The 15,099-nt window shown below is 47.9% G+C and overlaps 2 protein-coding genes across 4 annotated transcripts in view; one reads left to right on the top strand and one right to left on the bottom strand.

Moving 5' to 3' along the window:
- b4galt2 (UDP-Gal:betaGlcNAc beta 1,4- galactosyltransferase, polypeptide 2) overlaps window positions 1-8,974 on the top strand; it is a 118,104-nt gene extending 109,130 nt beyond the window's left edge. For all 3 annotated transcript variants that reach the window (XM_018753681.2, XM_018753682.2, XM_018753683.2), the window contains exon 7: window positions 3,447-8,974. In XM_018753681.2, coding sequence (XP_018609197.2) covers window positions 3,447-3,597 — 151 coding nt within the window. In that variant the 3' untranslated portion in view covers window positions 3,598-8,974. The remainder of the gene's footprint in view (window positions 1-3,446) is intronic.
- A 1,645-nt stretch (window positions 8,975-10,619) lies between these two features.
- LOC108935015 (von Willebrand factor C domain-containing protein 2-like) lies at window positions 10,620-14,847 on the bottom strand. Its single transcript, XM_018753264.2, has 3 exons — window positions 13,985-14,847; window positions 13,147-13,276; window positions 10,620-11,820 (listed from the first exon to the last, which is right to left on the bottom strand). Exons 1-3 carry the CDS (start codon window positions 14,324-14,326, stop codon window positions 11,588-11,590), a joined length of 705 nt encoding a protein of 234 aa, XP_018608780.2. The 5' UTR covers window positions 14,327-14,847; the 3' UTR covers window positions 10,620-11,587.
- Between the last annotated feature and the right edge of the window lie 252 nt (window positions 14,848-15,099).

The following is a 15,099-nucleotide window of genomic DNA, read 5'->3' as shown; positions in this document are numbered from 1 at the left end:
TTATTTCTCTGTATTAGAATAAAGTGGAGGGTGCAGTGGGTTTGCCCGGGTCCTGCTCTCTAATGGGTCTGGGGTTCGAGTTTTGCTTGGGGTGCCTTGCGATGGACTGGCATCCCGTCCTGGCCGTGTCCCCTCCTCCTCCGGCCTTACGCCCTGTGTTTTCGGGTTAGGCTCCGGCTCCCCACGACCCCAGATGGGACAAGCGGTTTCAGACGATGTGTGTGTAGAATAATGTGAAAGGGGTTCGTCAGATTCAGTGTCTAACTGCCAATTTGTTCTTAATCGTCATTTGTTATTAGAAGAGAAACACAACATGTTTAGTTATACTACTGAATATATTCTTCATATAGTACCGGTCAAAAGTTTGAGTGCGGGTCTATCTCGTGGCTATCGGTTAACAAGTTTCATCGGGAAATGAAGCGCCATGTCTTCTCAGCCCTTCTGCAGCAGTTCCCAGAGATGCAGGACGCTTGTGGGTTGCTTTGCTTTCACTCTTCTGTCCAGTTCTGTGCACACAAGTACTTTTCTTCTTGCATCTAGACAGCTGTGTCAGGCAGGTAGCAAACAGCTTCCGTGGGGACAGCTGTTAGTGGAGTGGCTCGAGATCATGCCTTTGGATCCAAAGGTCGCAGGTTTGAACCCACCTCCACCTGTAGTACCCTTGAGCAAGATACTGACCCTAAATTGCCCCACTAAAATTACCCACCTGCATAAATGGGTAAATAACTATGAGTACTTTAACACTAAGTCGCTTTGGAGAAAAGCATCAGCTAAATGAATAAATGTGATTACTGCACACACACACACACACACACCCGTGTGTACTCACACTCTTCATTGGCACCGTCCATCCATCCATCCATCTTCCTCCGCTTTTATCCGGGGCCGGGTCGCGGGGGCAGCAGTCCGAGCAGAGTACTCCAGACCTCCCTCTCCCCGCACACCTCCTCCAGTTCCTCTGGGGGAACCCCAAGGCGTTCCCAGGCCAGCCGGGAGACATAGTCTCTCCAACGTGTCCTGGGTCTGCCCCGAGGCCTCCTCCCAGTGGGACAAGCCCGGAGCACCTCCCCAGGGAGGCGTCCAGGAGGCATCCGGAACAGATGCCCGAGCCACCTCAACTGGCTCCTCTCGATGCGGAGGAGCAGCGGCTCTACTCCGAGCTCCTCCCGGGTGACTGAGCTCCGCTCTTCGGTGGGCTCACCACCTGCCGGAGAAACCGTAAGGGGCAGGTGCATTGTGATTTGGGCGGTGGTCGGGGCCGAGTGCCCGGCCGACCCAAACCTCGGGCGCCAACTCTGGTTTTTGGGACTTGGAATGTCACCTCACTGGCGGGGAAGGAGCCTGAGTTGGTGCGGGAAGTTGAGAGATACCGTCATTGGCACCGTATGCCGGATATATTCACTGGTGTGCTGGGTGATGATCATAACCATTTGGCCTTCATCCTACTGAAAACTCATACATCTCAAGGCCTTAATTTTCTCACTTATAATTTGTAACTGCAGTAAAAATGTGTGAACATCGCTGCAGTGCACCAGTGTCCTTTGCCCGCGGTAATTATTACGAACTGTTGCAGTTCCCCATGGGCCCTGGCTGTTCAGTGCCAGAGGCGTCCCAGCAGGTCACCACTGACAATGTGGGACCAATTCAGTACTTCATGGGACTCCATTTGCGATTCTTACAGCACAGCGTGTCTGATGAGGAACCAAATTCTTGGTCGTACCACGGTACAAGCCCAACTGGAGCTCTTAGCAACAGCAAGGCTCTGTATTTCTTACAGTACCTAATGCTTTAGTATGGCCAGCTTCCCACGTCTCATTTCAGTTCCATCCTCTGATCAACAGGGAATATCAGAAAATAAAGGCATTGGATCAGAGCCATGGATAAAAGGGGATCAGTCCTACAGTCATGCATTATTCTTATTCTTTTTTTTTTTTTTATCATGTATAAAGGACTGACTGTTGGGCACTCATGTATTATTCTTTTTTTTTGTTTTTTTTTTTGCTTAGTCAGCGTTGTTACGTAAAGTTACTTCACAGTTTCAGCAGCTGTGTAGCTAGATAGTTTACCCCGGGGTAAGGGTTATCCACGTGAACATACAGAGAATTATAACGACGCATCATCTGTGCCGAAAGAGACGAAGACACCATTCATCAATATTTCAGAGATTAGTTAGCGTTGCCTGTCACCGTGCCTCATGAATATTTATTTTTGCTGAACGTGCGCTCTCCCGTACAGCCGTATCAGTCGATTTTAATGCGTAAATCATCATCTGCGGGCAGCGCAACAGCCTTTGTAGCTCACTGCCTGATTTATAAGGGGATAGCAGGGCATAAATCAAGCAGGCTTTTATTTGGGTTGTTTAACATGAGCTCCATCCGCCCCGTGTCTTCAGCGTGAACGTCGTCATAGCGGAGCCGTTCTCAGACACCCCCAAGACCTGCTTAATTGAACGCTGAGGGAATGTTTTTTGCCGCTGAATATTGATGAAGTGCATCCATGAACAAATGCCTTGGAGATGAATTGAATTTATAGGAGAGCTGCGATGAGCCATTCTCTTTAAGGAGCGCCTCTTCCTAGTCGGTGCCTACATGCGCTTGGAACGAGGCAGCCGATCTCGTCAAGCAGATCTCGTTGTACAAAGTGCCGAGGGACCCGAGCGGAGTTTGTAGGGAGCCTCTCCCGTCCTCTGCCTCCATCCTTTGGATAGATCTGGACTTGATAGGCTTCGCTCTTGAATGTTTCCCGACCAACTTCCGGCACGAGCCACGATTCCGGGCTCATCGTTTCACGTGTGTGACTGCAGTACACGTACGGCGGACCTTGAACTTTGGGCCCGTTGAGCGACCTGGTGTAGAGAAACACTAAATTGACTCTGCGGAAACACCTGGGTGTGGACGGTCGCTTCTGAGGAAGATTAAAATTGTAAGCTGTATTTGTGGAATATGATATTTATAGAATGCTGTGTTGGAAGAAACTCTGTGCTGGATGCTTGGACACCTAAACTGCTGTGGTGTGATCATGGCACCACCTGTTGGTAGGCGGTGAACATATAGAAACCAAAAATGAACACCAAACCTCCAGAGTGCAGGTAAGAGTCGTGACCATGGCACCGCTGTCACAGCAGGTTGTATTTGAACTGAAGTTTCTGTTCTCACAGGGCATTTCTCTTACGTCTCAGTTGATAGCTTGTTACGTAGATTTTGGGCCACAAATTACATGAACCCATGTGTCCATATACCGTTTTATGCACAATTAACATTGTGAGTCACCTTGGACAATAGCGTCAGCTAAATAACTAATAATAAATAAGAAAAGGGGGTACTGGAATGATACAGTGATGCTCAGAGAACATAAGTGTGTTTTAAATAATTCATTTTAATTTGATATATTTTTTTTTTAAAAAATTAACAACCCAGTTACAGCATGAACTTCTTCTTTCTTCTCAGGTTTAACAAAATCCAGAACACCAAGAACACAATGAAGAGGGATGGAATCAGCTCCCTGACGTACCGGGTGGTGGAAGTGAAGAAGTACCCCCTGTACACCAACATCTCGGTGGAGATCGGCAAGCCTCCTCCTCGGCCACTGAAGGGTTAGGGCAGTAGGGGCCTTGGTCCAGGGGCGTTGGGGTGCCAGTTATCGTGCCCGCCTGTGCCGCAGCTCCTGGGCGCCTTGCCTTCCCCGCGACCTTCCCATTGCCCTCCCAAGCACCTGGTCTCCAGACTTGCTCCACAGCTCACTTCCTCAGTGCTGGGCCCACTTGAGATTGCAAGGACACACATCCACTGGGCCTGGTTCTGGATGGGTCCAGGCCTCTGCTAGGAATTAGACATTCTGTTGGTAGCAAATCCTGACACTGTGACAGTTCCTTGACCAGTGCTGAGAATTTTGTATGTCAGTATGCACAAGGTAACTCATAGACATCCTCAGTGACTGGAAAAATAGAGCAATTTGCTCCTTACCCCGCTGTCTTTTTCTGGCTTTGGGATCAAATGGATGAAAGAGCTTAAACTGGATCCTTCAAACTCGCTGACGTTATCAAATGAGTCAAATGTATCACAGCAGCTGGAGCTGAATATCAGAATTATATTAAAGAACCTGCTCATTCTCACGTGCTATTACAAGCTGACAATGAAAACTCATATTGAAAATTGAATGTGTGTTTTACCTGCAGAAATCTTTTGCAGAGCTCCTCTCCGTTTTTGTACCTCTCAATCTCTTGGCACTCCAACTGAGCCGCATCAGTCGGCTCCTGTCTTCTCTTTCTGCTCGGACTTGAACCAAAACCCTGTGGGACAAGGAGTTCTGCCGACTGGGGGACTGAAGGTTGTGGGATCTGTGATGGACCGTGGGGCTGAAACGGTCAACCGTTTGGCGAAACGAGGGGGCGCCGAGCTTCACGAAAGCAGCCTTCCTTGCTAGGTGACCGCCGAAGCTCCTGGATCATGTTGGACTCTCTCTTCCCAGAGCCCAAGGCCATATCAAGCACCTCTTCTTGTTGGTCAGTCTCAGAAGACCTCAGAATAGTGGGTCAGGTGCTGCTGAATGGAAACCGTTGCTGTGTGACCACTGTTCTCTATAGCCAGTAGCAGATTGAGTTCATCGCTCGCTTTAAACAAGACTATCTCCACCATATTGTTATTTTTTTTTTTTTTTGGAGTACCCTACACTCCCTTGACCAACAAGAACTGCGATGACACGAGCTTCTATAATCTCTTGGTGGGAATGGGAAATGCTTGGTCTGGTGTGGGCCTCGTTGAAGATTTAATCTCTCCTAGAGCAGGTTCCCTACTGAAGTGTTTAAGATGCTTGTGGGTTCACTGTTGAATCTGATGTTCTTGTGAGAGAACCAGCATCAGGTGTGTCGTTCCAACTACAATCTGGAGTCTAGATTCGATCGTGCTCATCTGAAACAAATGTTGGCTCCCTAGAAGAGGGTGGTAGTGTTTCCCCATTTCCACCAACGGCTTATGTAAGCTTCTCAGTCTTAAAGCCTTTTTTCACCTTTTTCTTTTTTTTGTACTGCCTAAACACCAAACTGATGCCTTCAGAATTTTTATGAGGGACAAACAAGATTAGGATTGTTGCATTCTGGGAAATTTTTTAAACAACGTTCCTGTCTTGTGAAGTGATGTGGAGATCTTTTCTCTTTTGTACTATCTATCAATGGTTCTCTTGGCTTGGCTCTGAACAGTTTGAGTAATGACAGCCCCCTCCTTCCCCACCCCCTCTTTTGTTTACTTAAAAAAAAGAAAGCCTTGGGGGGGGATACGCTTACATTTCACTTGTCCACTATTTTGCCAAACACGGCCTTTTCTTTCACTTCCTTTTTGTCTTTTAGATTTTATATCATTATTACTTCTTTGCACCTTTCGCCTGCCGTCGTCTCGCGTTCGGTTGAGTCCGAGGCGCTCTGCATTCTTCATATTACGCGATGAGGAACACGCGAGTCATTCCTCCAGCCTCTAGAGTGCGCTCCGGTAGTTCCCGGGCGACTCGTTTATTTGATTTGTTTGTGCTGCAGTGGGCATTTAGCAGGGCTTCCATCGCCGGTTTGTGCACTGCTCGATTAACGTTTGCATTCGAAAATGAATGAAATGTGAGCATCAGAAATGCAAATGGCGCAAAGCAAGGAGGCGGGAGAGCCGCGTAGCCTTGCGATTTAGTGCGTTTGCGTGTGGACGGTAGGGTGTCTCACTGGGTAGCGTTGCTCCCTCGCAGCCCTGTGGTCGCGTGATTGAATAGGTTCCTGTGGGGCCTCAGGTTTCTCCTGCATATCCCAAGCGATGCCTGTCAGCTGAAATGCGAGCAGCAGGTGGCGTAGCGGTTAGAGCCGTCTCCTTCTAATCAAAAGAGGCCACTTTGAATCTCACCGTGTGCTGTAGTGCCTACAGTAAACTGTTAGAGTAAATATTACCCAGCTGTATAAATGGGTCGGTCGCTGAGTGCAGCTTAGCGCACAGTCATAACGTTGTAACCTAGACTGCTGCAGCCCTGTAGGCTAGATGGTTAATGGAGATGGATGGGCGTGTGAGCACCACAGGAATAATTGGATAAGGGCTGCTTGGTTATGGATGGACATCTGCGTTTGCTTAATTGAGGTTATGTTCTTCGGGCTTTTCCGAATGTAGCTTTCGGCGGTGGAGCTCTTACGTATTTTAAATAAGCGGCACGAGCCCAAATTCCGGTGGGTTAACGCGGCCGCACGAGCGGACCGGGCAGCGGTCATGTTACAGCGGAACGTCCGAGCTGCTCTTTTGTAAATCAATCAGTTCTCTGTAGCTGCTCTCGGACTGCAGCTACGTCCTGTTCTACGTTTTTCGCTTTCCTTTGATCGAAAATGGCGTCTTTTTTTATTGAGACTTAACGTCTGAAACGATTCAAAGGTTTTTAACTGAGCAGCTGTTTTAAATGAAGTGACTAATTTGCCAGAATAAGTGTAATGGGTTGAGCATATTGGCTCATAATTGTCTGTTAGAGGGAAACGGAATAGATGTTTGTGTACAGGTGTCGTTGCTGGCGACCTGGTGACCAGAGGATTTGTCGCTAGTGCTTTGAATTATGCTTTGGATTATTGCATATGCTGTCTGGAATTGTCACACACACACACGTGTGTTGGTGTGGCTTCTACACAAGCTTCTGCTCTCCGGGGTCAGGACAGCGGATGCTCACCTGCAGTCGTCTTCTCCGTCGTAATTAAAACGACCAAACAGTAGCTTCGCACCAGACGATACTTGCGCACAGCAGTCAGTCTCTCTTACACACACGTGCGCTCATTCCCATTTACAGCAATGGCCCCTTTCTGTGTTTTTCTGCACCAGAAAAGGCCCAAGTCATATATTTGCACCTCCCACAATTCCTATATTATAAGCGTCATCCTTTGAGACAGTTGTGTTTTTCGAACCGGTTACAGCAGTAGGACAAAGTGTGAGCGGATGCAGTAATGCAGCGCTTTCTTTGATCTCCAGTGGCGCTCTGTGCGAAATACACCTCGTGCAACTTCGTAACCGTAGCAAATGCGTCACGTTCCGGATAGGGCTGCCCCACCGTGTCTTTTCAAGTTTTTGCCCTCGGAGAAGGAAACCGAGTCTGTGCACGAAAACGGCTCCTCTTGGCAGTCCTCACCTGCACCTGCATGTTGTTTTGGGCAAATGATGAACGTGCAGTTTTTTTAAACACTTCAGAGGTCTGCAGTGGCGCCTTCAAAGTGCTGGTTCATCTTCGTTTCTGTGTTTTAGTGTCTTTCTAAGGTGCGCCGTGTCACATCTGCAAGCACTTGTCTCTAACTACACCTCCATGTGCCGGGTTTTAATGACGACTGGTTCCTTCTCCTTCCACACACCTCTGTCACTCTATACCTGATGTCTCATTTGCAAACTTCAAACCTAGTCAGGCTGGAGGGGTGTAAAAAAAAAATGCCTTTCATTAAAATTAAAAGGTTTACATGACTTTCTCACAATATTTCATTTGGTTACAGAGCTCCTGGATCGTTGGCAGTTGACGGGAATATTCTGTTTATCACCGACTTTTGTAGATCTTATGGCTTTTACTGACTGCTCTTCTCTCAAGGCTCATTTCTGCTAAAGTTCACATTGGCTGCAATATTGATTTTTTTTTTTTTCCCCCCTCCCTGGGCTCAGATTTTACAACAAAATCGCACAAGAAGCCTCAGCTGTGTCCTTTCTAATGCATTGCCAAGAACAACATGCACCGATGACTTTTATTTAGGTTCATTAATGTTTTATATATGGAGAAGTAAAAGCTCTTTTCGCAGACTCTGCACTTTGCAGCAGACATTCACAGTGCTCTCAGTCATAGCCATAATAAGGGTTGGCGGTACCCCCTGTCCCCCCCCCCACCCCCGTACTGTTTAGGCACGCCAAATGTCACCCACCAACATTTGCATATATTTTCACGGAGTGCTACTGCTGCTCCCGATGAGTTTTCCGCTCACTTTGGGACACTTAACCGGGTGACACCATACAATGTGCGATGTGCAGGTCTCTGGTCTTTTTATGAGTATCATCTTGAGACTTTTTGGCTTTGTCTGATCAGCGACGGTCAAAAACCTGCCCATCGCAAGTTCTAAATTCTCACCTTTCGACAAAATCTGTACATATCTACAGTAATTATACTTTAATATGACCATGTGCACCACTTACTGAGGTCTCAGCATTCTGTCTGTATTGGTCATTTAACAGAACCTGACACGTGCGTGTAAGCAGATGGTTTTCACATTCCCGGGCTATTTCGGAGTTAATGAATAGATAATGGGTCTTTGGCAGCCCTTCAGCGAAGCCCCGTCTCCCGCAAAGTCAGGCCGCATTCGTGTCCAGTTTACCGCCTCCCTAACCCTTGCTTCTGATGTCATGTTACATTTTGCTTGCTCATTTGCTGAGTGGACTCATTAATATTCAGCTCCTGTTCACCTTACCCTTGTTCCGAGATTAGTTTGTTTGCGAAGATGAATTCGTTAATACATTTAATTGTGATGGTACACCAACGTCCTGGCCTGAGTGTGAACCTGCACATTTGAAGCTGCAAAAATATGTATTAAACGGTCTTGAGCTGTAAATACGGGGTTGAGGAGATCTTCACTAGGGAGGCGTTGTGTCGTCATCAACAGATAGTCTATAAAGGATTGAGACGTGGACAGAAACGCGTGCCGCTGTCTCCTGATCTCCTGTTGTAGGCAAGCAGAGCATCCTCGTGAGGTATTACCATAGCCCCTTCCCTCCTTTCCTTCCCGTAGCTGTTGTACGAGATGTGGCGCGTACCTCCTGGTCCAAAATGGCAAACCCACACGTTCCAAAAGTGCACATCTACTGACAGCATCCAGCCCCCCGAGCCAGAGTGCATTTTTAAAGATTTTCTCTATCTAGATTTTGTACATTGAATGTCAAAAATGTATTATCTTATACAGAATGCATAATGTCATATCAAACCTACTTTTTGTATACAATCAATAAATCAAATGGGGAAAATACGAATGTATTGGTGTGTTATTTTGCTGTTGCTGGGAGGTTCCGACAAAGCTGGTGTACTCTTGTTGTGACCCTTGAAGTGAATGTTTATATCAATGGACAGCCCATAGTGTGGTGGTTTCAACGACTGCCTTTGGACCCACAGGTTTGAATCCCACCTCCTGCTGTAGTACCCTCGAGCAAGGTACTTACCGTAAATTGCTCTAGTAAAATGACATACCTGTATAAATGGGTAAATAATTGTAAGTAGCTTAACACTGTAAGATGCTTTGGAGAAAAGCATCAGCTAAATGAATAAACGTAAATCAATTACCTGTTTGATGGAATACAAGGGATCCTTCTCATTGTCCTGAAGAAGCTGCTTCGGGAGAACTTTCGCATCTATTTCTTCATTATTGTCTCATTATGAGTCAATCAGCCTGTGGGCATGATTTATTTCTGCCTCAAATGGGTTTTGTCTAAAGTCTAAACTTTCTCTGGAAACATGGCCTTTCTTGTAGAATAGTTTCTGCTAATTATATCAAAGAAAGTTTTTCAACTTGGTTTGGATTTTTGGCAAGGCCAGCCACTGGATTCTAATCTTTAAAGCACTAATGTATTTATTTAGACATTCTAATTGTCTTTAGACAAGGACATCGATGAAATTAAGAATAAAATGCTCTAAAAGTGCCAAATTACAGCAAGTCCTCAATTTGCAAATGTGAATTTAAGATACAAATAAACTTGGCTCCATGTCCAGTTTCCTGAACTGAGCCATAGTCGTAAATTAAACTGTACTGCTGTATGGTGTTTGCAAAAATTCCCAGCAATCTCAGAATTCCCAGTTTTTGCCAGTAGCCCCAGTAGAAGTGTTTATATTATGGCTGTTGTAGTCTGTGTTGTCACTTTCTTTTGTGCCATTTTGTGTTTACAAACATGATGCAGAATAGTTGAAAAGTACTACTGGTGCCAGCAAGAAAAGGCCGTTACTACGGTAACAAAAGTAGAAATAATAAAACTGAACAAGATCACCCATGCTTTCTACTGTCAGAACAAATTGCTACTATACTACTGTATTTTACACACTGTTTGCAAACAGTGACTGCAAACTGCAACCTCCCGAGTTTGTAATTTGAAGACTTACTACGTTCATGAAAACTTCAACCGGTGGGGGAGGGGTGTGGTGGCGCAGAGAGTTTGACCGGATCCTGCTCTCCGGTGGGTCTGAGGTTCGAGTTCCGCTCGGGGTGCCTTGTGACAGATGGGTGCCCTGTCCTGGGTGTGTCCCCTGTGCCCCACGTTGCTGGGTTAGGCTCCGGCTAGCTTCAACCCGTGTGTGTGAACTTCAACTAGTGAAAAACCTCATGAAAACATTTTGTTAAGCTAGTGCAAAATACAACCACTGCATCCATCATCGACGACCACTTGTCCTGAGCGGGGTCGCGGCGAGCTAGAGCCTAGCTCAACACAGGGAAGAAGGTCGAGGGGGAAGGAAACACACCCAGGATGGGACATCAGTCTGCCACAAGGCACCCCAAGCAGGGCTCGAACCCCAGACCCGCCACACAGCGGGCACCAGCTGAATCCGCCACGCCGCTCCGCTCCACCCCCCGCAAAATACAACCTCAGGACAAAAATTTCATCTCACAAAAGATGTGAAACAATTTTTTACGTTTACTAAAATACATAATTTGGGGTATTTTTCCTTAGAAATTCACATTTGTGATTTGGAAGACATAATTAGGCTGGCACATGTTGCAAGAGAAACAACACATTCATTGCCTTTTGTACTGGAGAAAAACAAAGTACAATTACATCCATTCAGTAATGAGGGAAAAACAATGAGGAAACATTCACTTAAGGCTATAACAATCTCTGTTTATGCAATCGTGTCGATGCTAAACGAAAACCAAAGAGAACACGGTTAGGCTACTACGCAGCTGATCTGCGCGCGTGCATAACGGTCTTAACGGCAGCCGTCCGATATGTTCGCTATAAATCAGTATAAAATATTCAAGGCTACAGCGCGAACTGAAGCTCTGTCTATATCAGCTACACCACTATATTACCGATATACTCACCACACTTTGGCTTGGGTTACAAGTACCAATTCGTTTCCATGCCAGCACGGACCGTTCAGGTTGTCGGAACTATACGCTTACAAAGAATAATTCACGAGCATCATTTTTGGTTTTTACTCTTTGGTTTCATCGCGTAACGCGTGCCAGACTCGGAACTGGGGCCTCTGGAAATGTCACCCGTCTCATCCGAGCGACGACAAAGCGGAATGAAATGCTCGCATGATCACGCTATCAAAAACTGAAATCGCAAATTACCAGTCAGTTGTACAGGCAGTGGCTAAATGTGGTAAATGTACAGCAAGCGTACTTTATCTCGTGCAACCTAGGGCAGAATATGAGGAAAGCTCTCAGTTACGGTGAACGAAAACGAGAAAGCGTTGTTGCCGCCGAGCAGCCGTGCTTAGCGGCAGCCAGTTTACGCGGTTTAACATATTTTCGCCGTAAAGCAAACGCCGTCGCTCACCACATCATAGGGTGCGAGGATGGTCGGGGAGCTTTTTGAGTCTAAAAATGCGATACTGTGAGGTTCGCAGCTCGCTAGTTCTACATCGAAGGTGTAGAAGAACTCTGCTCTCCTCCCGAGTCCTGCCGGTGGGTAGCGGCGCGTTTCTCCTCGCCGCAGTCGCGCACTCGCGCACACGTCGCCACACGGTTGCCCTCCCAGTAGCCGGCGTCCTGGCCGTCGTGACAGCGGCACTTGGTGCAGGAGTCGACCCACACGGACTCTCCGGCGGGGATCACCCGGGTCCGCGACGCATCCGCGTAGCAGTTGGGCCCTGCCGGTCACACACAGACACACAAAATACTAAAAAGCATACAATTTTAATTCTAATTCACATGTTTAGGGTTAGGGTTTAGCCGCGGTGCTGACGACGCGTTTCATCACGGGAGCGATTCCAAAAATTTTCACCGACAACCAGAGGACACGCCAGTGACGTGAGAGGAATGTCAAGACGAGGTAGTGGTGCGTGAGAAAGTGTGCAGGGGGTCTCCGCCTTGACACACCACCACAATTCGTCCTGCAGATACACACACACACATTTTCAGAACCGCCCATCCCAGATGGGGTCACGGGGAACCGGAGCCAACCCGGTAACACAGGGCATAAGGCCGGAGGGGGAAGGGACACACCCAGGACGGGACGCCAGTCCGTCGCAAGGCACCCCAAGCGAGACTCGAACCGCAGACCCACTGAAGAGCAGGACCCGGTCCAACCCACCCTGCAGATACATTGCTTCTTATTTACCATGTTTAACTGTGAGACACTTTTACCCCTCAGATACCATGCTAGACCTGCAGAGGGAGAAGGAACAAAAAAAGTTGTTTCTATTTAAAAATTGTATTTTAAGATGCTAAATTTGGGGGGGGGGTGCAGGGGCGCAGTGGGTTGGACCAGGTCCTGTTCTCCAGTGGGTTAGGGGTTCGAGCCCCACTTGGGATGCCTTGTGACAGACTGGCGTCCTGTCCTGGGTGTGTCCCCTCCTCTTCCTCCCGCCTCATGCCCTGTGCTGCTGGGTTAGGCTCTGGCTCCCTGCGACCCCATATGGGACCAGCAGTTTCAGATGATGTGTGTGTGTGTGTGTGTGTGTGTGTGAGATTCTAATTTTTTTTGAAGGAGACGCTGTGCTGGTACATGTCTCTTACAGTCTAGTGTTTCCTCTAGCAGTGGGACAAAGCACATGCTGTTGCGTCCAGCTACTACTGCAGTCTATTCACTGCCATTCAGGGGTTTGTGCGTGTGTGTGTGTGGGGGGGGGGGGATCCTAAATATACTACACTATATAGCAACTGTTATTATACCCAGGAATCAGAATCATGGAAGGTTAGCGCACACAGGACAAATGATTACATAATATGTTTTCACTGTAAAATCTTTCAAAATTAGTTTTCATACTGATGGTTTTTGAGCTCCAGGTAACACTGACGTTTGAGTGTCACGCACCGGACTGGGGGAAATTATCTATCGCGCTCCGTCCGCGTTACTTCTCGCCCCCGCCAGACGTCGCTTGCACGCGAGACGCGACTTCCGGCCGCCCACGGCACGTGAGTGTCGCGTGGCGCGCACAAGTGACAAGGTCTCCGCCGGCACCGCTTTCACTCACCGTCCCTGCACTCCGGACAGCACTTCCCCTTCTGGTACGCCGGGTTCACGCAGGGCGGGGGCGCGCAGTCGGCCACCAGACAGCGCGCGATGCCGTCGCTGTCGCACGTGCACTGCTCGCACTCGGAGGGCTGTCAATCAAACGGCTTCGGTCAGCGAGGCGGCGCGCGCCGAAGCTCCCGCGCAACAACAGCTTCAGCCTTCACAGTGTCAAGGAGGCGCAGTGGACTGCTTTAAAATACTTGACTACTTAGAGAAATACTAACTGTACATTTCAAACAGACAATAAATAAATGAGATCAGCACGACTGGCCACAGCGTGGCGTAACACACCGACTCATTCATTGTGCGAACAACGAAAAAACAAAAAGTGACTGAAAGTTGTACTGGACTTCATTTTGGAGTGGAATTCACAGATTTTACAGACTGGAGACCAGTAATCTACTTGGTAAAACATCTAAAAATTATTTGCGCGCGATTCAAGAAAAGCACTGACACAACAATCAATGACACCATCATCAATAATCACTACTTCGTGTTTTTCTCCTAAGAGTCAGTGTTTAAACATATGTCATAATGTAAACCTCGTAAGTGATGTGATGGCATTTTCAATATTAAGAAATAAGCCGCATGATAAGTGTCAAGATCATCTGTGCTAAACAGAAAGCCGGAAAAGTTTACCGGCCGTACGGTACAGTGGTGGTGGGAATGTGAGCGAGCGCACCGGGGGCGCGCGCAGAGTTTATCATTATGAAATGCTGTGTGTGTGTGTTTGTGCGCTCGCGGGGAAGGGGTGTACCGCGGCGCCGATCGTCATGGTGTATCCACGGACGGAGTACCTGGAAGTGCTCCCCCAGCTCGTACACCCTGCCCCTGAACTCGCAGCCGATCCTCTCGCACCGGGGGCAGCAGTCCGTGGGGTAGTGGCTCACGTGGATGCAGGCGCCGGGCAGGGACGTGCACTCGGTGCGGGCACACGCCGCGCCCTCCGCCGTGCACTCGCACTGCGTGCAGTGGTCCGAGTCCAGGAAGTACCACTCGCCCACGTAGTAGAGGCTGCCGTTGGCTTCGCAGGTGGCCTCCTGGCCGGGCACCGAGAAGCAGCAGGCGGCCCGGGGGCGCAGCAGTAGCGGCAGCAGCAGCGGCAGCAGGAGCGGCACGGCGGCCCCCAGAGAGCGCATCTCCGCGGAAGCAGCAGGCAGGGCTCGCTCTAGTAGTCTAGACTAGTGTTATTAATTTACACGTGTGTAAAACCTGCGGTAAACCCACCACCGACAAGAACGTCTCTCTACGTTTTTCTTTTTTACACTCTATCAATTACTTTCATATTTTCTTCGCCTTCACTTGCAGAAACAATCGCGCAGCTGCACCGCGGAGAGCGGATCGCGCGGAGACTGCGTGCGCGTAGCGCGAGCAGTAGGTGCATCTCCTCGCGCCCCCTTGCGAGGGGGGTGCGGCACAGTGTGCGGAGGACAGCCCATCGAGACCGCGAATGTCCAACTAAATCTCGTATATAAATATTTATTATATCCTTCAATATATCTGAATATTCTAATAAGATTCTAATCAAATACTATATAGTGCGGTTAATTCTCTACCGTCTGGTTGGCCGAGGTCTAGTAATAGAAATCTATTTGTTTACATTAATTCATGCCAAACATGTGAACTGAACCAAAACAATAACAATGAATGCTCTGATATTCCAAAAATGTATTTCAGGGGTCACATAAAAGTTTAAATTAATTTTTGCCTCAGCAATTTGCAAGTCTCGCGATGGTTTGAAATCTCGCGGTGTTTTCTTCCTAGAGACGCCAGTGTTTACAGTGGATACAGGAACCAACTCTCGCATGAAGCTCAAGGTAAGTTTTAAAAGCTTTTTTTCCCCTTCAATTTAATGATTTGTGATCAAACTTTTTCATAGCACTGATACCCACATACTGGTGTGATTAAGAAG

This window comes from Scleropages formosus, chromosome 3 (assembly GCF_900964775.1).
Source record: "Scleropages formosus chromosome 3, fSclFor1.1, whole genome shotgun sequence".
Lineage (NCBI taxonomy): Eukaryota > Metazoa > Chordata > Actinopteri > Osteoglossiformes > Osteoglossidae > Scleropages > Scleropages formosus.
This window is presented reverse-complemented; position numbering and strand designations above follow the sequence as displayed.